General features: G+C 35.7%; 1 protein-coding gene across 6 annotated transcripts in view; it reads right to left on the reverse strand.

The window, feature by feature from the left end:
* Positions 1–850: 850 nt before the first annotated feature.
* The window catches only part of SLCO1C1 (solute carrier organic anion transporter family member 1C1), a 53,128-nt gene continuing 26,998 nt past the window's right edge, over positions 851–26,980 (reverse strand). Inside the window, exons 10-15 of one of the 6 annotated variants that reach the window (XM_073223233.1) lie at positions 20,133–20,328; positions 16,031–16,196; positions 13,458–13,642; positions 11,088–11,152; positions 3,249–3,363; positions 851–1,711 (exon numbers count right to left, since the gene is read on the reverse strand). In XM_073223233.1, coding sequence (XP_073079334.1) covers positions 1,489–1,711; positions 3,249–3,363; positions 11,088–11,152; positions 13,458–13,642; positions 16,031–16,196; positions 20,133–20,328 — 950 coding nt within the window. In that variant the 3' untranslated portion in view covers positions 851–1,488. Of the gene's footprint in view, positions 1,712–3,248; positions 3,367–11,087; positions 11,153–13,457; positions 13,643–16,030; positions 16,197–20,132; positions 20,329–26,980 lie in introns of those variants that run through there. The other 5 variants (XM_073223232.1, XM_073223234.1, XM_073223235.1 and 2 more) reach the window with 5 other exon arrangements.

Genomic DNA, 26,980 nt, shown 5'->3' on the forward strand with positions numbered 1-26,980 from the left:
AAATAGCAAAATATGAGAAGATTGCATCACCAATCTTATATCTTGCACCACCAGTTCAAATCAAATGAAAAAATTAATATACACTAAAAGGACATTGCCTCCGCTGTCCATTCCCAAACTTTTCATCTCCAGTTTTCACATTCATATTTGCAGGACGGGTATGTAAGGGAAGTATTAAAAGACTGCAAACCATTTTGTTTGTGCTATTTGATCCTTCTACTGTATGGGTAGGGCTACTGCATTTCTGAGTTGGACCTTCTGGTTGACTTAGGCTCTAAGAAACTCCTCAGACTTCTTGTTGAGAGTGCTCTGTTGGGGTGTTACTGTTTGTTCTGAAGTCTGCTAATAATTGTGGCACAATTCCGAGATTTCACTGGGGTGGTCTTTACCTTAAGTCTGTTTTGCCTGGAGGGCCAGGCCCTTCTTGTCTAGCTGTGATGGAAGAAGAAAAATACGGTACACAGTAGAGCTGAAGATTAAAGATGACGGATTGCTGAACCTACGTATCTACCTGGAAGCCACAGAAGAGGAAATGACTGGCTTGACTTACTCAGTTGCAGAGAAAAAGGGGGCTCTGGCAGGCCGTCTCAGTGTCAGCCCTCTGCCCAGAGCTCTTGGGCTTGGGATGGTTGCCAAGTAGAGCTCCAAAAGGAACCAAGCCATCATTCAACCCATTACTCTTCATTCCTGTTACATTACCTAAGTTTACTGTAGACTTTCAGAAATTCAACTTCCACATATGTTTTTGGACCACATTATGTGCATGCATCTAGAGCAGCTTACCTACATTAAAATACAAGTGGTATTATATTTAATGAAAGCATTGAATTCATAGGACAGTAAAGCATGTTAATATTAATTTTATTATTTTAGTGCCATGATCACTTAACATATCACACATAAAGCACATGTAATGAGTGGTAGAAAAGTTAATAATCCAAAAATTGTAATTCCCAAAGGTCAGTGCCACTCTACATCTCTATGTCAATTATTATATTCCAAAAGGAAGGAGCTTAAAATGAAATCTTCCTCTACATGTTCTGACCATCTTATCATCATCATTAAGGTCATATTTGAAGATAGCCAAGGTGTGATTTAATTTTTTAGCAGTATTCTCTTCCCCTAGATAAATATCTCAGTTTAGAAATTACTTTACATGTAGACTTAGATTATTACATGGATAATCATTCTACCAGGAATACAGCTAATAATATATCAATGGGCACAAGGCAAAATTAAACAGAATGAGTAATAATAGCAAGAATTCCTATGTGTACTAAAAGATTGAAGATTAATTTCATTCTCAACATTCTCTATAGTATGCTTAATTATAGTTACCAGGTGCATTATCTAATACTTAGGATCAAAAACAAAGTAGACATTTTTTGAAAGGAGAAAGAACTTACACATTTGAACACTTTCGACTAAAATGTACTTGTCTGCAAAATTTCCAGAGAGCAGGAAACATGGCTTCAAGTCATTCTTTGCCTACAGCTGTGTTTCCTTGCCTGGCCAGTAGTTGGGTTGTAGCCAGTAATCACTTGCAGGACCGTTTTCCTTCCTAATTTTTACAGACACCATTGTTTTTTCTTTGTTGGTTCTGAAGCTTTTGTGCTTTGAAACACATTTTTTCTTTAAACTGAAAAGTAATGCAGTGCTTAGGAAGATGGAGATGGTTCCCAGAATCATCGTTAGTCCCAGATATATGTGTCTAGAAAAAGAAAGGATCTCATATTATTGCAAGTATCCAATTTTAAATAAAATGTGAAAGGAAGATGATAATATCATTCAATAGATAGCAGTATGTAACATCAATCAATATCAATAGAACCATTATGAGGATGTTTTTCTTTGAGAATGCGGATTCAGTGGCTATCAAAGAGCTTTCTACAAACATTAGACTATTGAAGGCAGTATGCTAACACAAAGAAGTCTCAGTAGTATGATCATTTTTAGTTACTACCCGTTACATAATCAGTTCCATCCTCTCTGCAAGTTCTTCCCTTAGACCAGGTGATCATATGCTTGTTTGCCCAGAACAGCTCATGCATGTGTTCCAGTGTAATTTTTAATATTGCCCCCTTTCCCTGTCAAAAGTGTCCAGGTTTGAATGATAAATTACGTGGTTACCGTAAGATTGAAATTTGCCCAAATTTACTTCTACAGAAAAACTGCAAGGAGCAAAGTTAAGGGAGAAATGAGAGCTCTGAGCTTAGCAGAATGACTTAGGATAAACCAGAGTTTTAAATCACTTTCTTCCATGAGAAGCCTTTAGTTTTACATTCTATCATAAAAAAGGAAGGTATAGTACAAGTTGAATGATTCATTCTGATCACCTTCTATATACACTCTCAGTCTCTGATTAAGTTCTATAGTCTTTACAGCAAAATACAGCCTTAGCAAATATGAGTAAAGTGCAAATTCTATTCATACATCAAGTCCCTTTCAAAGACCAAAACAAATTTCTCACATAACATCAAAGCCTATTTAGTCAAACAAACTTATTTGAGATGGTCGGCTCAATTTACATCCAACTACCAATTTACACAGTTCAGTTTATTCCTCTAGAAAAATGCTCAGATTATGACTCTAAAAAAAAAAAAAGTCTTTGTTGCTTTTAAGCCACTGAAGCATAGCTTCCAGCAGTAAGTGGACTAGGTAAATGTTTGATGAACTGAACTGAATGATACCATAGTGAGAAAGCCATGCCCCTCAGCCCCATGCACACTCACACACACAGAGAAAACCTTTTACTTTTATGCATTTCAAGTACTGGAATAATTGAACATCAGTTTGGCAATAAAAGCCAGACAGATTTAGAGCCAAATCCAGCTCTTGCCCAGGGGGATTATATCTGACGTAAATGGGACAGTTTGGCTCAGTTTGAAAAAGAACAGAATTAAACCCCAAATGTGACCTAAATTTAAATGCTTCTGAGTTTCAGGGAATTACCCACTTGTATGCATAAACATTCCAAATTCTAGCCTATTCTGGAATCTTATGTAATATATATTTTTAATGACTACTCATTTAAATGGTAGTCAAGATTAGGCATGGGGGAAAAAATGAAAGATCTAGTCAAATAATCAAGTAATAATAGAATTATTTTATAAAACAGAACATACTTCTTGATTAGACTTTCCTTTTCCTTACAGGCAATGAAACGACACAAGAAATTGTCAGTACTGATTGCCCTGTGCAGAACTGGGATGTAGCAGTGACATGCAGAAAAGAGTTTGATACAGTACCTGAAAGCATTTGAATCATATAATCTGCAGGATCCTCTACTTCCACATTTTTTAAATCCCCATTTGAGGCATGATGTGTCAATCAAAACTCCAAAATACACAGGAGCTGGGATTCCTGCTGTGAGAAGAACAAATAATTGCTACTAAAAAATATATATGCACATCTTTTGGTGATTTTATAATGAATGATTATCTGGAGTTGCTTAGTTTCAGACCAAAAATTATTGCCTTAGAGAAAACAGGGCACTTGTAGAAGACCAGGATGTACCGTCCCCAAATATACCTCTGGTATAAAGATTATTTTGAGCAACAGAAGACACGGGAAGATACAAAGCATCATTTTCCCTTTCATAAGGAAAAATTACCCTTATAAAAGAAAGGTCCACTTGTTAATGGTGTCTGCCTCTTTGTACCAGGAAAAAAATGGCTCTTAATCACAAGAGGCTTATCAATGGACAAGAAATCTGCATAAAACCTATTTTTTTCCGGTCACCTTCCCCTAACTGTCCTTCCCTGCCCAGAAGCCCAAATCCATTTTCTTTTTTTAGCCCAAGTAGGTATATAAACAAGTTCTAATCACCCTTTTGGGTCACTCATCCCTGAGCTTCTCCTGTATATAGATGAGATTGATGGGGTTCAGGTCAGGCTACCCCAAAATAGCACCTTAGAATACTGAATATTGTAAGCTGAAGAGATTTGAGTAAATGGCAGGAGCAGAAAGGTCATTCTGATCCTCTGCCCGACCTTCTCCCTTGAAGCACATCATAAAACCCTCATGTGAGAGGTGTCCGCCCTCTACCTGGAGAAATGGAACATCCTTCTCTCTGAAGACAAAGGGACCAGTCCTTGCTAAATTTCTCCCAGTGTATTACACTTATCTCATATGCCTTAACTTACCATATTCCTCCAGGTCTGTTCACTCTTCATCAAACCTAACATTAAATATTCAGATCCAGCTGTTTCTCTGGATTTTCATTTCCTTAAGAAAGTTCCTGTGTTGCCCTTACTTAAATAAATTTGTGTATTTTTCTCCTGTTAATCTCTTTCTCAGCTTAATTTTCAAACCTACTACAGGACCCTGTGGCATTTGGAGTCTTTTTGTCCCCTCAAGATTGTTAAATTAATTAAACAAGGAGCCCATTAGACTGAGTGGCTTTAATGTCTCAGCAGACTATGTACATGAACCAAAATTTAAGCCTATAATTTCTCAAGGTTAAGAAATTGAAACCTAAGTCTCAATCACAAAGAGCCAACTAACCTTTCCCAAATAAGGCAACTGCTTAACCTTTAGCCAATCAAATAATACCCTTATTTTGCTTCAGCCCCTACTCTAATTTTATCTCTAGCTCTCTGTATCTTCTCAAAACCTTTCCACCAACTCCTGTCAGTCGTGGGTTCCTAACTACTTCTGACTTGGTGTGGCGCAATTTGTTGAAATAAATTCTTAGAAGTTTTAATATGCCTCAGTTTATCTTTTAGTAAATCATACATGTTAATAAACTTGTTTGTTTTTCTCCATTAATCTGTCTTTTGTTACAAAGCCCCAGAATCTAGAGGGGTAGAAGGAAAAGATATTTTTTTTCCACCTTACATCAAGAAGAAATGCTAAGAATGTGAGCTTCTGAGGAGTGCCTGGCCTTAACACTTGAGTTATCTAAAATAAAGACCTGATTTATGGTCTGTAGGGCAAACATTGTACATATGCTTTACATCTGAATCATTGTATGAGATTACCTTGTGCCTAGGTAAGGATCAAAAAAATTCCCTGTTTCATCTATTCCTGTATGTTATAATCTGTAGAATGTAGCTACTGACATCATGAATTATATCCTTTGTTAGAAAGTGTATATAACCTTGTAAGAAAGCTCCCCTTTTCAGGTAATTTTTCTTCTTTGGAAGGGCTGTGTTTCCCAGGCAGCTGTCATACACCTGGGCCCAAATAAAAAACTTTTCTGAAGTTTTACTCTCGGATTTTCTTTTTGTCAATATCTAAAGGAAATTATGCTGAAATCCCCCAAATCCCTCACTTTAACCCTATCTTTTCTCAGAAAATCCAGACTCATGCAGTAACTGCCATTTCTTTCCCCTACAAGGATGTTTCTCATCAGAAGGACGTCGCCAGGTGCGTCAGACTTGACATGAACCCACGTTCTTCCTCTCCACTCAGCCTCTTTATCAGCAGCCACACAGTTGCTCAAGTTACAAGCCTGAGGGTCATCTTTGACAGCTTGTTCTCTGGTCATCACCACATTAAATTCATACCTGGATTATACCAAATATGACCTACCAGGCATATCTTAAACACTTCCTCATTCCTGCTTCTACTACCCCTGATTTAAAGCAGCCAATTCATGTTTCCAGCCTCCTTCCTTCATTCTCTCTAATCTATTTAACCTAGAGTTGTTTTAGATCATTCAATTAAACAGATAATTTCCTAAGACATCTGTTCCAAGACTAGAGTAGCTAATTGGCTACTGGAACTTGTCTTCATGTCTGGCCTCATATTAGGCAAATTCATTGCCTTATATTTCAGACTCCAATTTTACTGTCTTTTTTCAGAGTTTAAAAGTTCTTCCCTCTTGCTTCCATGCCCTGTATTAATTTGGTGGTTGTGGTTAGGAACACTTTCCCTTTCTTTTTTCCTCCTTTAAAATGTATTCACTTTTTGGGTCTCAGTTTAAATATTACTCCTTCAGAAAAAGCTCCTCTGACCTCCAGAACTGCATCAGTTCTTTTTGTTCTACATCTCAACATCTGTACTTCTCTTTCAAAACCTTTGTTTCTCTTATACTGGCTCAATCATCTTTGTTGACAGACTATAACCTACATGATTTTCATTCATGCTCTGAATCCAGTGGGGCCTTAATAACTGTTAGTTGAAAATCCCCCTTAGGGATTAAAGATGTCTCTCATGTATGAAGTTTAGCAAAAGTATTTTCAGGTGATTGCAGTTTGTTTACAACTCAGTGGTATATTTTGTGTGTTTCAAACTGGTGGTTTATTGGTATCTGTTATTTAGTCTGCACAGACACTGTTCTGTGACTTTTTCTTTAATTTGTAGCCAATATTTAAAAGCCAGATTTCATGCCAAAAATCCAGATTTGTGGATTCTCTTAAAATCTGCAATATCTGGCAGCCCATGCTAACAGCTGGCTAGAGTTGAAGAGTAGCTGCCTTTATTTCCTGCTCCCCACAACCCCCACCACACTGACATGGAGTTCGGTCTCCAAATCCATATTCCTCTGCCTAGTCCCCTGCCTATTTGCACCTACTGCCTGGAACTTTCCAGCATTTTTAATCTCTTTTATGTTTCCTTCTGTTATAAAGTTGCTTTGTATGTTTAAACAGAATAAAATACTCTCACTAAATGTTTTATGCTGTCTAAGAATATTTCTCACACCTCTTTCTCAGATTATCTGCTTTTTGATAATAGGAAAGATTTTTAAATCTTTCCTATTGAAAGGTTTATCTAAATTTTGCAAATACCTGTGTAATAATAATCAATTCAATTAAGAATCCATCAATGATTTGCTAAAACTTTGGGTGAAAGATTTTTGGGGAACAATATTCACATAATGTCAAAGTTTTACATTACAGACTACCTACTAAGGGTAAAAAGACTTTTACAATGCAGAAAACTAGAGGACACCTCCTCACCAAAAGATCAAATTTAAAGTCTCCAATGATGGCGTAAACTGGTTATGTACTGAGAAACACACAATATGTACTGTGTAGTATTTAAAAATATCTTTCCTGAACATAATAGAAAATAAACATATGGTGGAATATTCTACAAAACAACTGGCCTTGCCTCCTGAAAGATGTAAATGTTGAAAAGCCCACAAAAAAAGATGAGAGATTGTTGGAGACTAAAAAATAATAATAATAATTAAATGCAATGTGGCCCTTGATTGATCCTGGATCAAAAGAAAAAAATGCTATCAAAGACATTTTTGCTATAATAAAAGAAATCTGAATATGAAATGTATATTATTATATCAATGTTAAATTAGTTCTAGAGTATGATGATATTGCAGTTATATAGGACAATGTACTTGCTTTCTCAGGAGACTACAAACTAAAGTTTTTAGGAATGAAGTGTAATGATATTTACTGTTTATTTTCAAATGGTTCATCAAAACATATGTCTGTTGAGAGAGAGGAGAGAGATTTTTTTCTTTTTGACACAGCCATGAATCTAAGAATTTATTCAGGTTTTCACTGCAATTAAAAAAAATTTTCTGAAGATTTTAAAGTTTTCATAGTTAATAGTTAAAAAGGAAAGAGGAGTGGGGAGTAGAACCTATAGATCAAAGAAATTCAAGAGCTGCATTACTTGAATGCAATATGTGGATCTTATTTAGTTCTTGATTTAAATAAACATTTGTAAGGAAACATTTATCAGATAATTACATTTGAATACTAGACATTTGATAATATTAACGAATTATTTTTAAGATGTGATAATCATTAGATTAAAAATTCATTACCTTTTAGATTAGAAATACACACTAAAAATTTTACTGAAGAAAGGAAGTCTGAGATACTTCAAAATAAGCCATTTGGGGGAAGTGGATAGAGAAACAGATGTCACAAGATGGGCTGTGTTGATAACTGGTGAAATTGGGTAATGGATACATTATAACAGCCTTCTTACCTTTGTATATGTTTGACATTTCTGAAATATAAAAAGGCAAAAGAAAGAACTAGCTGATTCTATTTGCATAAAATCCCATGGACAAGAAGAGCAGTTAAATATCTAACAGTCAATTTGGATTATGTGGTGGCTGAAATAAATGTTCTATATATTTTGTCCAAATAGAGTATTTACCATTTAAAAACATTTAGGTGATAAGTAACTTTTCATTGCTCTTTATAATATGAAGATAGGCCAAAAAATCCAAATATATGTCATTTCCAGTATGTTTTTAATTTTCCATGGTAAATTACATGAAAGTAGAGAGGACGATATACTGTTCTCTCATGTAGTATCACTGGCTTCAACGATTATAACATTCTACCATTCCTGCGTCATCTACCTCCAGCTCCCCAAAACTTATTTTGAATATTTTAAGAGCAATCGCAGACATCATGTGATGCCCCTTAGAAGTATTTCAGTATGGAGCTGTAACTGATGAACTTATTTTTAGACATAATCACTCTATCATTCAACATAATACATTTCATAATAATTCCTTAATTACACAAAAAAATTCTCTTCCATATTCAAAATTTCCTGAGTGTCTGCAAGGCATTGTTTTGGAGTTCATTTGTTCCAATTAGGATCCAAACCAGGTCAACACATCACCTTCAGTTGATGACTGTATATAAGCTCTCTCCCCATTTTTCTTTCATAGTAATGATTCTTGAAGAAAGACATTTGTCCTGTAGAATGTACCCCAGTCCAGATTTGACTGGCTGCCTCTTCACATTATTGAACTCTTCTCCTATCTTCCATTTTTCCAATAACTTGGTAGGTAGCTCTTGGTTAGACTCAGATTCAATTTATTTTAGGCAGGAATAAGACACAAGTGGCTTTGCTTGTCCCAGCAGGAGGCATATGCTCTTTGCTTGCCACTCTAATGCTGAAATGGGTCTGAGGCTCAGATATTTTCTATCAACTTTCACCTACAGCTTATAGGTGTTGATGAGGTTGCAAAGCAGGGACTTAAAAAAAATTATAGTATGGCTTGTATAAAAGTAATTTAGGATTTTCCTTTTAGAGAGAATTTTCATGCATGACTATTTGGCTACTTTGAGATATAGTTAATAGAGGAAAAGCAGGACAATTTCTCAGTTCTTTCCTTTCATCCTATTTTAAGAATAATGGGTTGGTGTCTTAGAGTTCTCCAGAACTAAGTATTATTATGAATTCATGTCTTTTTATAGGCTTAATGTTTTTGTATATACTGTAGCTACTGTTATTAAAATTTCAAATAATCTTTGTGCCAAACTTCTCAAACTTGTCCTGTGTCTTTTTGAGATATCTCTATTAGCTTTTGATAGCTTTAGCACTTTCCAGCACAAAAAATCCCAAAATCATCTTAAGCATTTTCTGTCTTAGACCTTGAACTGGTCATTTCTCCAGGATGCCGTCCTTCCTTAACTGAGAAGGGATATTTAGATATCACCCCATTTTTGGTGTTTAAGCTCCCCAGGCTGTGGCATTCTGCTATGGCAGAGCTAACTAATACACTTGGAAATGTTAGAGGTATATTTTTCCCTAGTCATTCTTACAGCTGCATAGTATTCCATAATATGGGTTTACTATAACTTATCCAGCCAGCATCATACTGATGCATAATTAGACTGTTTGCAGTCTTTTGCTATTATCCATAATGCCACAATGATTAGACCTCCATAAAAGTAGCCTTTTCCATACCTTTCTTATGAAATTTTTGGTATTAATTCCTAAAAGTTGGATTGCTAGGTCAAAAGACAAATGCATATGCAATTTTGTTAGTTACTGACACATAACCCTCTCCAGAAATGATATTCTTTTTCAACAGCAATGTGTTAGCCTATCTATTTTCCCATACATTGCTAACAGCATTTGGTAATTTGCCAATTTGACAAGCAAGAAACAGTATCTTGGTGGAATTTAATTTGTACTTTATTATGAAAGAGTTTGACCATCTTTTCATATATTAAGAGGCATTTACATTTATTTTTCCATGAAATTGTTGTCTTATCTTTCACCCATTTTTCTATTTGGGTGTTGGTTTTTTTGATCTCAAAACTTAGGCACTCTCTTTGTACTAGAGATAAGAGCCACTTATCTGTTACAACAAAGAAATCATTTCCAGTTTGCCATTTACATTTGGTTTTGCTTATGATATTTTAACTATGTTCAAGTGTATTTTTACTTTTTATGAAATCAAATTATGAATCACTTCTTTTACTTGAAATCTTTTTCACACTGTAGGTTACATCTATATGCTCAAAAGGAGGTGGGTACAGAGACCAATTCCAGCAAGGGATATACTTCAGGCTCAATAAACTGACACTTTTCTGTATAATCTCTGTCTTTATACTGTATAATTAGAACCAATATGATGGCATAAACTTCTATTTTTATTGCTCCTCCAATTTTATCAGAATTATGTCTTCATGTATACCCATTTTATATAAACCAAATTTATTTTCAGATTTTAAAGCTCTTAGTTTGTTTTTCTCCCTACTAGTTCTTTTTTTTAAAAATTAAATCACAGAACACGATAGTTCCACTTTCTTTTTTAGAATATAAGTTTTTAAGGAAAGAAGGCTTATCTAACTCATTTAGTTTATTTTCTAGGGATTTTAAACAATGCATATTAAAAATTTGATAGAATAAAAATTCCAATTACATTTAAAAAATCATCACCCCTCAAATCCATACTGCTTTGATTGACTGATCTGATCTTTGTAGCAAATGATATATTCTAGCATTGAGAATAGCTCAAAAGAATGTCTTCCTCTTTAATAACTGATAAAATTATATTTTTAGGCTTTAGCTTTTCTTTCTAATTCATAGTGGGGTTTCCCATAACAGCAGTGGATTTTTTGACAATATACCAATGCTGAGACAAGATTATTAGACCAAAAATGTCATTTAACACACAAGATCACTATTATATATACCATGGCATAGCATTCACTGGCTTTCAGATATTTCTGGACCAAAGGAAGGGAGAGGTCAAGGAAAGGACAGAAGGAAAGTAGAAAGGAAGAAAATAAAGAAGAATAGGGACCTAACAATACATCATTTAGTTATGTGTGACAATTCAGTAAAAATATTTGGGAAAGTATTCAAAATACACTTGCAGTAGCTACCATAACTAAAACACAAATTAGACTTACCAAGAACTCTTATTGCTAAGGTGTAGATACCCAGGGCAAAAGACTTAAGTTGTGGCTTAATGCACCTAAAAACAGCAAAAGCAGTATTAAAAAAATATATATATATAGTCCATTCAAGCAAATAGGAAAGTTAGTGATAATCTGCTTAACATACATAAAATGATGTTAGAATTTGCATAGCATTTATGGAGAACCTACTAGTGTTCGGGCATAGGGAAGGCAAATTATGTAAATTTAAATCTAAAATTCTTACTATTAATTTGAAATTATTCCATTATCAAGGAATTTTACATGAATATTTCTAGGAGTTAAATCACCCCTACATGACATAGTCAAATTGTACTGTGTAAAATCATAAATGTAATCAGCAAAATAACAAAGACTCACCAGAAAAAAAAAATTTCTAAAACATGGCAAGAATTTGAGGCAACAATGTATATTAATATATTAATAATGTATATTAATAATGTATAACCAGTTTTCATGCTTTTTGGCCTAAAGCACAGGACCATATTGATCTGAGTTGATATAATCATAATCACTGTGGGATACTAAGGTTTTTCCTAACAGTGGGGGCCTGAATTTACCTGCCAAGTGCATGAATACCTCAAATACCAAGAGCATCCTTAATAGGACTGTATAGCCTTAACTGGTTGGCCTGTGGATTTTAACAGTAATAGTCATGGTGATATATAATAACCATTGAGCATTAACTATGGTACTAAGTTCTTCCTATATATAATATCATTTAGTCTCTGCATTAAAGATGCAAAAATCACTTTTCTCCTTCAATCCAAGGATATCCTCTTACACCAAAATATATCAAAATGCAGCACAGTTCATTCAAGGGACAGGTGGTGCAGAAAACTCCTGTGCAAGTAGCCTGATTATTTTCTTGCTCCAGGTGACTACTTGACACAGTATAAGAAGATGCTGAAGAAATGGCCCCTCATGAAGAGATAGCCTGGTCTGAGAACACTGAGGTAATGCTTTGCCATCATCTCAAAACCATGCTCCCATTTGAAAACACAAATATCTCACATTTTTTTAAGTCTTTTTGTGAAAAAAAGACCTGTGGGTGTTAAGTCCTCTTTTCTGTTTATTTTTCTTAATTTATATAATATAAACTGTGGGAAATCAAAGGTGTAGAGAATACATTCCCTTAGTTTCATTTTAGAAAAATTTAATATTCATCCTTTGATTATGAATTAATTTAGAAGTGACCTAATCCATCTTATTGTTTTCCAACAAAATTTGACTTTGTATGCTTAATAATTTTAGCAAGATTTCTAATTTCTTAGGTTATTTCAATCAACTGTGCAATAGTAATATTTTCAAGGCAAATTCAATTAGGGAGAAAATTTTATCATTTGAGAATACCAGTTACAAACTAGTATTATTAATTTTGAGTTTATATGCATTTTTTATAGAGATCTATGAGGGTCAATAAAAAATGTTCAAGCATAAATTATATTATAGTAGAAGACAAGCCTATAGGGAAATTGAATGAAGATAATAAATATAAAGAGAAGAAATATGTAATATTTTTGACTATTAAACATCATTTTATAGGATTTTAAATTAGGTGATGTTGGTTATCTAATCACTATTCTTTTTGATCATATTGATTACATTTAAAAGTGATCTACATTTAAAGTCATTATATTGTTAAGTGTAAATATTTATAATACACCTGAAACCAATGCTTGGCTACTATTTAAAAACTTACTATACATTTTTAGACATCTGGTTAAAATATGTAAAGGGGTGTACAGTTTTAAAAATTATTTCAGGGTTTTATAAGCAAAAATGTTTGGAGTCATTAACATGATATGAATTAGAATCCTCAATTGATACAAAAGCCATGAACACTTCTACTACCCCCAACACCACCACACAGACAATTCCAGGCAGAGCAAGAATATATAGAAACCATAATAGCCTATATAACAAAATAGTAAGTGCAAAACATTGGGGTATTAGATGAGCCTTTAAGGTGTCATATACATTGCATCACCCATAATTTGGTGAAACCATGTTTAAAACACATTTAATGTATACTGGTTAATAACATCACCAGCATTAGAAATAGGATATTTATTCACTGAGTGGCTACAGTGATGTAAATACTAGCATTGCTCTCTACACCAATGTATTGCAAACATTTTAACTAGGAAAACTTCTATTCAACCACACTTGTGTAAAAACCTAAAGTGGCAAAATCAAAAAGTGAAAGAAGGAAGTAGGACAAGTTCCCTGAGAAAACTGTAAGGAATCATGATGATTCCATAGTACAAAATTTGAAATCGCTGTGCTAACGGTTATAGTGTGTCTTATATTAAAATTGGTGTGGGGAGAATCAGTGTTCACCTCAGAAGCAATATGTATCCAGGTATACCACCTAGAGATAAAGTATAGGACGTGATGACTGAAAGGACAAGGAAATACAGAAACATTTTGGGACATCCATTATCTTTTTGACATCTGCCCACAAGCCCTGAGGAATTTTCTGATCTTGAGGCTGTAATTTTCACACAGGTGCAGTTATAAAATATCTGTAACACAATATGGAAAAATCCAATTATTGAGATAACATTTCAGTTACAGATAAATATTTATTTTAAAAGACTTTTCAGTATAGTATGCATGCATTATATAAACAACAGAGAAAATATTCTTTTATTTTTCTGTGTTAGGGTATATTGGGCTAAGGTAAATCTATAGAGATAACAGTTCATCATCTGAACAGCAGATGGTTAGCCTACAAACTACTGATTCTATAGAACAATCTCCCAGCAAATCCTACCAAATCCATCCATAGCTTATGTCCTCAGCCACCTCCAATCTAAACCACCATTATTTCTTGCTTTGATTACTACAATGGTCACATCCTGCTCAACATATTTCTGCTCTTACCTAGCTATATAGTCTGTTTTCCACCCAGTAACCAAAGTAAGCCTTTTAAAACGGCAGTCAGATCGCCTCACTAGTCTCATCTTCCAATGGCTTCTTACACTTGTACAAAACCCCAAATCCGGAGAGTAGTTTATACACTATCTATGAGGAGGCTCGTGGATCCCATTCTGATACCCCTGCTCAGTGACCTTCCTGCTCTCCCGCTGCTTCGGCCACATGCACGGTTCCCCACGTGTCTTTCCCAACTGTCAAACGTGGCACGCTGACCCAGGCCTCACGGCCTTGCTCTCTTCCCTGCTGGCTGCACGGTTTGCACACACTTCATCCGAGAGAGCTTCCATGACTACTCGTTCAAAAATAATACCTCCATTTCTCCACCCTTTTATTCTAGTTTAGCTTTCCTCATAGTACTTATTACCACCTATCAGAATGTTATACAATTACTTGTTATTAAATATTTATCCCCCCTGGAATGTAACCTCTGGCAGAAACTGTCTAGTCATCATTACACACCCAGGGCCTAAAATAGGCCCTCAATAAAAATGTGTTAAATAAATGGGTACAATGTGAAGATATGACAGAATTTGGAATGGTTACAAGGAGAAAAAATACTGACGCATTAAACGCAACTAGATCTTGGACACACAGGCAACTTTTATAATCACTCATGTATGTATTTCTGTAAATTTCATGTATGAACATGTACATATAAAGAGTTGTCACTTTTATGACAGAAGGGTTTGCAAATTTTTAGATGAGCAATGAAATAAAACTGGCATTTTCCTGTCAAGGAAGAGTAGCGATATAGATTTTTTTTTAATGTCAGGTAAGAAGCTTTTGAATTAGCTCTGCCTCTCGCTAGATGCGTGAGTTTAGGCAAGTTCCTTTTATCTCAGGGTCTCAGTTCTCTCATGGGGAAAATAAATAGAATAATACCCAATTACTTGAGGACCAGGATGTCTAAATGCAGTTTTGCTTTTAAAGCACCTCTCTCGGTTCCTGGCATACAATGTCTTAAAAAAATGTAAGCTCTACTTAAGAAAAACCTGTAAGCAGTTTGGACAAAAGAGTAGTGGCTAAAAGAAAGGAAACAAAAAAAGAAGGAAGAATGGGGAGGGAGGGAGAAAACTCCAATTTCAGATGAGTCCACTGTTGCTGGAGACCAATCTTTTTTGCTCTGAATAAAACAACAGAGAGAAATCAACAAGCGTCACTGTCTGTCTGAAGAAGTATTTGCCCTAAGGGTTCTTATCGAGTTGATAAGTATATATAAATAGACGTGTAGTTTAATATGCATCCCTGGGCAGATTTCATCAGCCACAAGTAGAAAGCTGTCCTGCTGACGTGCTTTACATACAGTTAGAGTGAGAGTCTATGTTTGGGACAGGAATGTTAAGGTGTGATTATAGGATGGTCTGTTAGTGACTGAAATATATAATAGCCTTTATAATTAGTTTCCTATCTATATTACCAACCTCATCTCCCTCTTCTACCCCACAGAAACCCTTCATCCAGCTACCTGCTCTTTACAATATTATACAACGGGCTTGGTTTATCAGGCACAGCTACCCCAGGATCCCCAACCTCCTCAAAATTGCATTCCTGATCCCTGGTGTAGACCTCGGGGACTGGACTTGCTAACACCCGCCTCTTTCGTCCTGTTCCTAAAATCTCCAATCAGGTCAGGAGACATGGATCCCAAGGCAGATCTTATTAGATAATCTGATGACTGAGACTTCTTGTTTGAGGCTACTATTCCTGATAAGGAAAATGAGGGAAGAGGACTTCATGATTACACAGCTCCTCCAGCCTGTTCTGTGGTTCTAATTCTTACCCTCAGTCTTTCAGCAACTCTATTCATAGCGAGGGTTATATTCCCCACCTCTAAATGAAAGACTAAGGGCAGAGTCAGACCCGGGTGTCTATCAGTGTGGTCTGCTTCTGGGCTGGTCCCTGAGCCCTGCAGAGCTGTAGAGCTATGCACTGTGGCAGGCCCATGGGCACAGACTGCAGAGAAGATTTCTTACAGTAGTTGTTCCATTTCTGGTGGAGGTTTGACAGCCAGCAAGACAAGCCGAAGCATATGTGATTCCATTTGCACCACACATGGGTTCCCATTTTGTCTCTGAACATTTGCATCTTGCGTTGCAATCTGAAAAGAGAGCTCGTTCATGATAAGAGACAGGTTTGGTTCTGAAAAGAAATGTAACAGCATAAAATATTACCTCTTAGCAGGCAGCACCATATTTACAAAATCAATGTTTCTGGGCAACATAAATGGTACTGCCAACAAATTCTCCCATTGGAAACATAATTGCCATCAGAAATGCCAGCTCTGGTCATTAAATGTAAGTCCACTATGAAAAAACTTTCTCTTGAAAATTATCTTTAAAGGTTTGCAAGTTCACATAATATCCAGTTCTTGGCTCACAATTTTTACTAACATCTATTGCCTCTAGGATCTTCTAACGTATTTCTGCGCAAAGATGTATGGAAACGGCTAACAAGGCAGAAAAATAAACTTTCAGAGTAGTGCATGAGATTACTTAAACACACTACACTTAACGTATGGGTCGGGGGGTAAATGTCCTTCAGAACTGTTGTCTGAGTATCAATAGGATGTGCATTGCTAATGGTGTGGGAAGAGAAAAAACAGCCAACAAGAGTCAAAATTCTTTCAGCAGATGTTCAGCATTTGTCGGAGCTACGTGTCCTATCTGTGCACGTCTTGCTAATAAATGCATTGCTAGTTCATCTAACTTTTCTCTCTCCCACTCTTCCTCCCACTGCATGAAGCTCTTGCATATCTTAGACCAGCCTTTCTGACTCTCTTGCACAGGATTTTTCAGTGACTGACCCATTTACTTTCATAAAAATTTAATGGAAGCCTTCTAAGTGCTAGCTTTGGGGAAGAAGATAGTAACAGATATGAATGTGGCAATATTTGCCCTCAAGGAACTGGTTTTTTTTTTTTAAACAGTTAACTTTACCTAATTTTGATGGTCTCGTCCTTCTCTGCCTCTCTTGTATTCTCTCTCATTTGCCATCTTCCCCCTTCACGGCTCCCCCAGTTCCCTCTCCCACACTCAACTCCCCTCACCTGAATTGTGAAATCCGCCCACTCTTCTGCCCCATTCACGTCCTTGTATTCAGAGGAGATACTGAACAATGGTATGTCTCTTCTGCCTCCTCCTATTTGCCACCCTTTGGCCCTTCAGAATTCAATTTTCTTCCTCTTTTGAGTTAATTTATTTGCTCATTCTCTTCCTCAACCACCGTCGCCGTGTTTTTTTTTTTTTTTGGCAAAAGAATTTGATGGACTTAAAATATTAAGCTATCATGTACACTCAGTGTGGGCAGGAAATATTTGTTTTATTCACTTCTGCATCTCTAGCACTAAGAACGATTCCTGGTACATCAGAAGCTGATAAACAAGCTCTCTGGTAAGTCAATCAAAGAAAAATGATATTCTACTTTGGAGAAAGAATGAGTCATTTTGGCCCCTCCTTCTGAGACGTAGTTTCTATAACATCTGCAATCATAAGTTCTCGACGGATGCAATATTGCATAGATCTCCTGTGGATTTGGTTGCCTCAAAAGTAAAAGCAAAAGACTTCTGCGATCTCTTCAAACAGAATGAAAGATTATTTAACTAGATCTCTGGAGAAGTCACATAGGAAGAGCTCATCCGGCTCTCTTGCATAAGGCATGGTTAGCTGAGCCTGTTTGGTAGTGCCTGAAAATATAAGTATGTGCCTTTGAAAACCTAGAATCAGGCCACTGTGGATAGTGCAGGGCTGGGATCATAGAAGACGGGCTGGAGGGAACTTGGGGTTGATCTAGGCTAACTTCTCATTTGGCAGGTCAGGAAAGTTAGGTCCAAAGTGCGCAGATAATTTGCTCAAATTCACAATGTTTATTGTGATAAACTCAGAATCCTTCCAGGTCTCTGGATTCTAAATTCTTGTTTTGCATCAGTTTTCTTCTCATTATTGCAGCAGAAATACCACACTGTTACCAAACCGTATCCAGAGCTTGTCTACAGTGCTCCGGTTGAATTTCCAGCACCAAAATAGCTTTGTGGATAATCCCTGGGGAGCATGTTGTATTTTATAAAGCCAATTATTTTATACTACCGAGGAGTTCAATTTATCATCTAGGACAATCTTGAAGAAGAAATTAATTGCATACATATTTTATGAAGGATGTGTTGACAGTTGGAGTTGTTATTTAAAATTTTAATTATAAGATGAGTTTTATCAAATATGCCAGAATGTTTACACTCAAATGAGATTTTCTTTCAAAATAGTCATGCTGGGAGGGGGGACATTTTCCCAGTGATACTGCTTTTTCTTCTGGTTGTTTCCAACAGCAAAGCTACTCTAAAGGGTTAAATTTTTGTCATTGTTGAGAAAGTTCTAAAAAACACAGAAAGCTGTTTCAAATGAGGAGTTTTAGAATGTTTCCAACAATGATAGCATTATTCAAATGCTGTTACAGTCTTTCAAGGTGACTGTTTTTAAGGGCTAGTACTTATGCAATGAATATATTCACTTTAATTTGTTTAAAAATATTTAACCTTTTATACTTTGTGCATTCTTTTAATGTGAACCTCAAAAGTTTGCTATTGTCTGTGTGTTTGCTTCTGGGTGAGAGACAACATAATGTTGTAAGAAGCTAACTGACCTTTCTAAGCTCAGTTTTCTTTATATGAGGATAACAAAACTTACCTCATAAAGGTGCTGTGAGGATATAAGTAAGATAATGAAAGTTGAGGTGTCTTGTAAATTGCAAAAATACAAAGTATTTACCACTGTCCGTCCACCATGAGGGTCATAGGGACAGTTAAATATAGCACAGGGATTCTACCTTCTCCAGAATATTCTTGCAACTCCCATTTACAGCTAAGTTTCTTAATCTACATTGACAACTATTATATTCAGTTGAGTCTAATCTGCACTCTGGTCACTTTCAGAAGCAATGGTATGACCTTTGCATGCACTAATTTTCCAAGATATGTTAGGTGGCAAAAAGTATAACTGATGTTCACTTAACAGCAGAAGAAACCAGGTTAATGAGGGTGATGGAGACCAGACAGTGAAGCCTAGAAGCAGGCACATGAAGGGAGCTGGGGAGCAAGCAGTAAGCAAGAAGCAGCTGAGCCAGCGGGAACCAGAACAGAGTGTCAAGAGCGTTGGCCTTTTAGCCACAGGAAGAGTTTCAGGCATTCAGTGAGATGCAATCAGGGAGGTCAGCCGGGCATACAGTAGCAGTGTGATAATTTTTTTTAAACAAATAGTGTATAGTTGGAAGGATGAAAAGAGCTGCCACTGGGCACTCATGGTCAGGGGCAGAGTGGTAGCAAAGACTCTTGAAAGCAAAGGACAAAGTAGTCCAAGATCCAGCCTTATGAGTGATAGACTGAAAACGAAGAGATCTAATCACCCAGCCCATGTGGGCTGGCACGGGTCTGAGAGCATCAGCGAATAGTCTCTTGACCAACAGCGAAGAGCCAAAGAGAGCTCTCATGTGGGGAACTGGGTTGAGGGATGACATTTTCTCCTGAAACTTCATGGGATTTGAGCACAAGAAAGACTAGGGAGGGGGGCACAGAGACCTTTCCAGTTATCCACGTGTCCAAAGAAGAAAGACAGTTGTTTTCATGAAAGTCACATCTATTTTGTTCCAGGCAAGTACTACTCACTTTCATGTACACAATTTTGCTTCAGTCTTCTAAAACCTTAAAAGGCAGTTATTATTTTTACTTATAAAATGGGAAAATTGAGGCTGGGTTAGGTTAAATAACACATACGATATCACATCTCTAAGGATGGGCGGAAGCAAGGTTCAAAGTTTGCATTATCCATTATCAGGTTGCTTCCCTAGAATAAAATGTGGGTTTGGCATTTTTTTAAATATTTCTCTAAGACATTCAAATACAAAGGAGATGACAGATTTTGATGACAGTAACAGCTTCCTTGTCAAAGTACTGTCAGCTACTCCACAAAAAACCAAAAATTCCCCCCCCATAGTTAGGATACTTAAAGACAAAATTATCTTATTTCGAAACTCTATGACTAATGGAGTACATAAGCCAGTTTCCTAAGATTATTTAATAACTGAACATACCCTTGGTAGGAAATAGTTAATCCTGCCACATCAGAATTTTCACAGCCCAGTGCAAACAGGGAGAGGAAAAGGAGGTACCCCAGGATAGATGATCCCAAGTAGAGTTTGGCAGCTCCACACATACTGACTCTGAATTTTTTCATAACTATACCCCCAGAGAATATTCCAAGGGCCACTGCAGGTATGTTGATGACCCCTAAGGAACAAGAAAAAGATGTTATTTTGTGAATCTCTAAAAGAAATCTGAGGGTACTCACACAAACTTGCTATAGGATAATGCAAAACTGTATATTCATTCCTGGCATATTATTAGATTATGTGGTCATTTTAAGTTAGGGAAATAGTAACTCACTATCATCTACTGACACATATCAGACAATTCTGATGAGTGCCTACGGTAAAAAAAAAGTCTTAGTTCTATTTTATGTCCCAAACAAAATGTGTTGTTATTGTCCTAGACTCTTAGCCTCTTATTTTGGGATCCTTCCTAACAGCAACAATAACAACAAAATATGTATATTTAGACAATTTTTATATTTAGTATTTGCTTATGACATACCAGACAGTTAGCTAAGCTTTTGATATATTATATATCATATTTTCTCTTCTCCACAACCCCAGTAGGCAGGCATACTGTTCTCCTCACTTCAGAGTGCAATTTGTTCATAGGTGTGGTTAGTATGTTTGGTAAATAGTAAAACCAGATTTGAATACAGGGAGTCCCATGCTTTCAACTACTATGTTATAATGCCTCTCCTCCAAGGTGGTTGGCAGACAGGATTCTCAATACATAGGTATGCAGCCTCACTAGTAATCAAAGAAATGTGACTTAAAAACAACACTGGGAAGAGATTCAACAAAGTGGCTGAGATCTTGGGCTCTGTAGACCTAACTGCCGGGGTTTGGATGGCAGTTCTGCAGCTTAATAGCTGTGCAACTGGAGATGATCCTCTGAACATCTCTGAACCTGCCTCCTTGCCTATTATACGGAGTGAATCATAGTGCTGTTGAGGTGATTAAATGACACGAAAACTTCTTAGCACAATATCTGGCACAAAAATTCATTCGGTTCAGTTATTAGCATTTCGATCTATGTGAGTCACTGGATGAAAATACTGGCAGGTGGGCAGTGGAACACCTCTGTTAGCAAAGACAGGGAAAAAGGCTCTTTGGTGTCCCTGCTGGTTGGATTTTAAATCGGTAAATAACTATAGAGAACAAACTGACACTCAGCAACACACAACTTCTCTCCTGGTTAGAATTTTTACATTTTCTATCCATCAAACTCTGCCGTCTACATTATTCTGAGGTTTTGAGGTAACACACTTCTTTCATATAATAAAAGGGTTGGGGCTTGTAGAAACTGACCTGTGGACAAGGTTCAAAATGAGCTGAGCAGCTGTTGTGTGGACAATAATCTCAAGTAGCTCCATCTCTGCCCTCATTAAATAAAAATTAAAAGCAGTAACATCTAGTGATAAACAGATGCAAACACTTTTTCCTCCTTTCCTTCTTTCCCTATTTTCCCTCCTTCCCTCTCTTCCTTCCTTCTTTTTAGATTTATGTACCCAGTCTCCTAACTAAACTTCAAATAATCTAAAATATCAAATATAAAATGATCTTCAGCTAGCTATTTTATTATTTTATTTTAAAAATGTTTTCATCATACACCGATAGATGATAAGGACATTTTGTTTCATCTCTTTTGGTTTGAGAATATGTTACTTTTAAAATAATCACATTAGAAATTCATCCCTAGAAGGCGGCAAGATCTTGAAATTGGAAAAAGAGGAAATGTTAATTTTTGCTTCCCCTGCTGACCTGAGGTCTGTGGTATGGTGAATGTCATGCGCTGGGCCCCTGAAGAGCCAAACACCAGTTAAGAGGCTCCTGATGATTATTTAAAAAGAGAAAGGGAGACCGGATAATAGAAAATAATTAACAACCTTGCTGCTCATGACTCAAGCTAACAAATGCTAATATTTTCTCCCATTTTTTGATTTTTAAAAATATGGAGATAGACAAAACTTATTTTCTCTCTGTTCCAGATTCCAGCTTACTTCCCAGGAAGTAAGCACTGTCACAGATTTAATGTGCATCATTTAAGTCACTTTCTTTGCACACACATATTCATGGCACATGACTTTGAATCCCTTCTCATAGACCCAAGATGACACAAAAAGAGCATCAAGCCTATTATCCCCCGAAGCACTTAATGGAAAAAATGTCTTCCTAAAGCCACACTCTGACCAGAAGCCTTCAGAGAATGTGCTTTGAATTTCATTTTATTTTGTAAAGTACCAGTCAAACCTGGGACACAGGAGGCATAGTACACAGGACACCCTTTGTTTTGAAGTTCTGTGCTTGGCTGGTTTCATTGACTTTTCTTTCCCCATCCATCTGGCCTAGAACAGCCTGAAAATCAAAGCAGGATTATTCTAGGGGCACTGATTTCTCAGGATGAGTTGCTAAAAATCAGGACTATCCTCTCCTGATTGACCCCCTTTAAAGGCCTAGGATCTCTTGAAACGTCCAGAAAGTTTCATGCATTCTCTTGCCTCCAGGCCTTTCTGCAGAAGATATTTGCTATGTCAGATACAATGTCCACCCAAGTCCCCACCCCAGTTCCCACACTTTCATCTTTTAACACCTCCTTATTCTTTTGCTTTCGTTTTACCTATCGATGCCTTCTCCTAGAGAATTTTTTCCAATTCCAAGGTTAGGTTTGTTCTCCCAGAGTGCTCTGGGCAACTTCTAGCTAGGGTCTTGGTATTTATCAGCAGTCTTGGTATTTATCACAGTTACCTGTTAGCTGGTTTTCTGGTTCACACCTCTTACCCTCCAATCTAACCTTCAAGGCAAGAACTGTTCTCATCATAGAACCTGGTATTCCTTGCACAGACAATTTTCCACAGAAGTGTGTTAAATGAATAAACTATTCAATTAAAGCTTGTTCATATATAAATTTCTCCTCGATATCTTACTGTCCTGTTTGATGATAACTAAATTATAACACAGTTCAAGAAGATTACTAGTACATTTCAAATATACCGTCAGTTAGATTTTCCCTTTCAAATTCCCTAGGATTTAGAAGTTATGCATGCTGGGTGAAGTTGGTGAATTTCACAAACCTCAGATACAATGTGCTTCTTGCCTCTCAAAGTTTCTTTTCTTTTATCTTAGATATTTTTAAATCATTTAATGAGGTAGAAAGTTCACTGTTTTCTTCTTTATGCACTTTTCCACTAGTACCATAAAATGTGTTGACCTTAGACTGTTTGCCAAATGGGAATATTAGTTGTAATTTACACTAGCATCTGAAATTTGTTTCAATTTAAGTATTTTCTTTTGAATTTAATATATTTACCCAAACATCAGGAAAGCTAAGAGAAACTTAACGGCTAATTTGTTATATTTCAGCATACTCATTCAGATTAAAGACCTTATTCTTTGTTATTGTCCTGAACACTATTTATGACAGATGTATAAAATGCTTTGAGATGGTCAGCACAATTACAATATACACTGGGAACTTTGATTCTCATACAGATATATGATAGCTTTAGCCATGAAGATGAAATAGTAATGAGTTATAATAATAGTACTCTGGGATGTTTTGAGAGCTTCTCTCTCAACAAAGCAAAATCCCGTATTATATAATGGGCCTTCACAATATTACTGTAATGTTGGAAGAAGTAAGTGTTTAGATTTGAATTTTACAGAGAAAGAAATGTAAAGAAAAATTAATGGAACTTTTTACACTCATATAGCCAATCAGGTATAGACTAAAAAGTAAAATTAGCCATCCTTCTTGGGCATAATAAAAGATATTTTTTTTCTCACAATTAAGATTACTTTCCATCATCTCACAGATTTTTAATATAACTTTACCTAATTCTAAAACATATCATAATACAATTACTAAATTTGCTATGCTAACTTAGCCACAGAAATTAATGTTTTCTATTATAAGCATCTTTCTCCAAATAATTACCTTAATTTTTCTTTCTTTGTCTGTGTAACACCTCCAAGAATTGAGAATGATAATCATTGTTGCCAATGCAAGTCAATGTCAACATATCATGCCACTAGACACTGGCTTATTTAATTAAAAAATTCTAAGAAATTAAGCCAAAATGACTTAAAAAACTGATCTGTACATTAAGAAAATATAAGATCACTTACATACAACTTAATAGGTATAGAAGAAGCTTAAATGGAAAATTCAACTGTTTATCCAAACTTCTGCCAGCAGACATTGCAATTGAAGTTAAACAAACAAACCCCCCGCAACTTAAAAAAAGCAAAATCATTTCATCACATACTTCCTAGTCCCTGACTTTGAAACAGTTTTGTATTTGTTTTCTTTAATTTCCCTTGTAAAATTAGTTAACATTTTCTAAACTTTAGAAAGAATATGCCCAACATATAGAAACATGTACAGCAAAAATAAATTGTCATTGTAACAGTTGGCCCTTGAGCCCATAGGGAATTTTCTGTTTTTTCTTTCCTCAGTGTCATGTCAAACACCTTCTCTTAGAGGGGAAATGTGCTTTTATTGTGCCTCTCCCATATTTAAGGACAGAAAGGATCATTTTCCTACAGTCCCCCCACCAAAAAGAGAAAACAGAGAGAGGTAGAAGAAAAGAAAGAAGGTAAAAATAAGATATTTATTGAATGAGAGCTATGTACATTTATGATGCCTTTTGTATGCCTTGTTTAATGTTTATTTCAACCTAATGATGCATTTATTATCACCTGTCTAAAGATAATCAAAATAAGTATTAGGAATATTTGAATAATTTACCCACTTACCCTTACTCTATTATATTCCATACTTGTTAATGTGAAAGCATGATACACTCAGGAAAGGATTCTAGCTATAATGATGTGAAATCATTAAATACTTTTACTTATCTCTCACAAAAGTGCTTAAATTAGTTAGAGACTTGACATGACAGAAACTATGAGAAATTACAATTTTAGGCAACCTTTGACAGATGGATCAGAAAATTCTGATGATGAGTTTGTTTGGATCTCAAGGTTATAGATTAAAAGAAATCAATACACACAATTTAAAAGAGAATTATTAGATTCCTCCTGTCAATTTTCCAAATATAGTTATGCCCAGTGAGGAAATAGGATTCAGAAACTCAGGAGAAATAATTTTATTCCTGCCTATGTCATAATACAGATGTGATACATATGTATTATATGTGCAGGCCAATGAATCTCATGAATCTCTCTGAATTTCAGATCCTTTCATATGGGCTAGCTCTCCTTAAAAATAATTGTGTAGGCAAAAATTATTTCATTTATTATCCACCCAATAAAGGAATGATAATAAATGAATATAATCTGATTTTCTATTATAAATTCCTTCCCCCAAAAAACGTTAATTTTTTTTATGAAATAAACTTTTCAACTTCAAATAAAAAAGTTATTTATTATTCTAGTGAGAGCAAAATCAAATGTCCTCAAAATCTCTAGGTGTTGTAAACATGTTGAATAATGAGAAATAAACATATATCTAAAGATGCGATGTGTCTCTTCAGTACAATTTATGGGGAAAAGATGGTCTTTTCATTTTGATAAATGAACCTTGATTTTCCTCCTTCAGATTATAAACACAAAAAAAATCTGAAATGGATTTTTACTGAAATGTTAAAGTGAAAACAAGTTACTAGGAGAAATATTACAAAAATATTTTCATGGCCTAGGGGTTTGACAAGGATTTCTTAAAACAGGCTTAAAATAGTACTAATGAAAAAGGAAAAGATTGAAATTTGGACTGAACTAAAATTAAGAAGCTTAATTACCTTCTAGGAGAGTGAAAAGGTAAATTAAAGCCTGTGAGAAAATATTTATAATTTGTATATTCAATAAAGAACTTGTATCAAGAAAAAGCACAGTACTCCTAGAATAAGAAAAACTGCCAACTCAAATGAAAATGGGCAAATGACTTGAACATAATTAATAAACAAAAAGTTGAAATGACCAACAAGTCTGCAAAAAAGTACTCAAGATCATGTTATCAGTTAAATGCAAATAAACCACACCCCAAAGGATGAGTACAACGAGAAAGACTGACAAACTAAGTGTGATAAGGATGTGGGATATTCTTACATTTCTAGTGGGATTATAAAATTGCACACCCCTTTTGTAAAATGTTTTGGTAGCGTTTATGGATCTAAACATATACACTCTCTATGACTCAGCAATTCTTCTCCAAGCTACCACCTAAAAAACCAAATATATACACCAACCAAAATATATGTAGAATACTCATGCAGTGTTATTTACAATAGCCAAAAGCAGAAAACAACCCTAATGTCCATCAACAATAAAATGAATAAATACGGTATAGTCATGCGATAGGATGTTATACAGCAATGAGAAAGAACAAACCACGACTACGTACTATGGGAGTGAATCTCATAGATTTGCTTCAGTTGGAAGAAAGAAGCTACAAAAGAGTACATGACATATTTTTCCATTTTTATAAGGTTCCAAAATTGGCACGACTCATCTATGATGAGAGTTCAGAATAGTTATTAGCTTTAGGAATGAGCCTTGAGTACCAAGGGGTTTGAGGGAGCCTCCGGGGACCGGAAGCCACTCTTCATTATGGATGATGGTTACTGAGCAAATTACTGTTCACAAGTATGTGTGAACATTTATCCAGCTGGGGTCTGTAGATTTAACCATTGCCTGTGAATTATATCTCAATAACACAAAGGAGGTTTTAAAATAAAAAGAATGTCTCAAACTTTAATTTCTCTTCTATTCTTCTTAAAGTCAGTAGAAATCCATTGACTGGCATGGATGGGGTGTTGAGGGAAAGAAAC

The sequence above is a fragment of the Manis javanica genome, chromosome 15 (genome assembly GCF_040802235.1).
Source record: "Manis javanica isolate MJ-LG chromosome 15, MJ_LKY, whole genome shotgun sequence".
Lineage (NCBI taxonomy): Eukaryota > Metazoa > Chordata > Mammalia > Pholidota > Manidae > Manis > Manis javanica.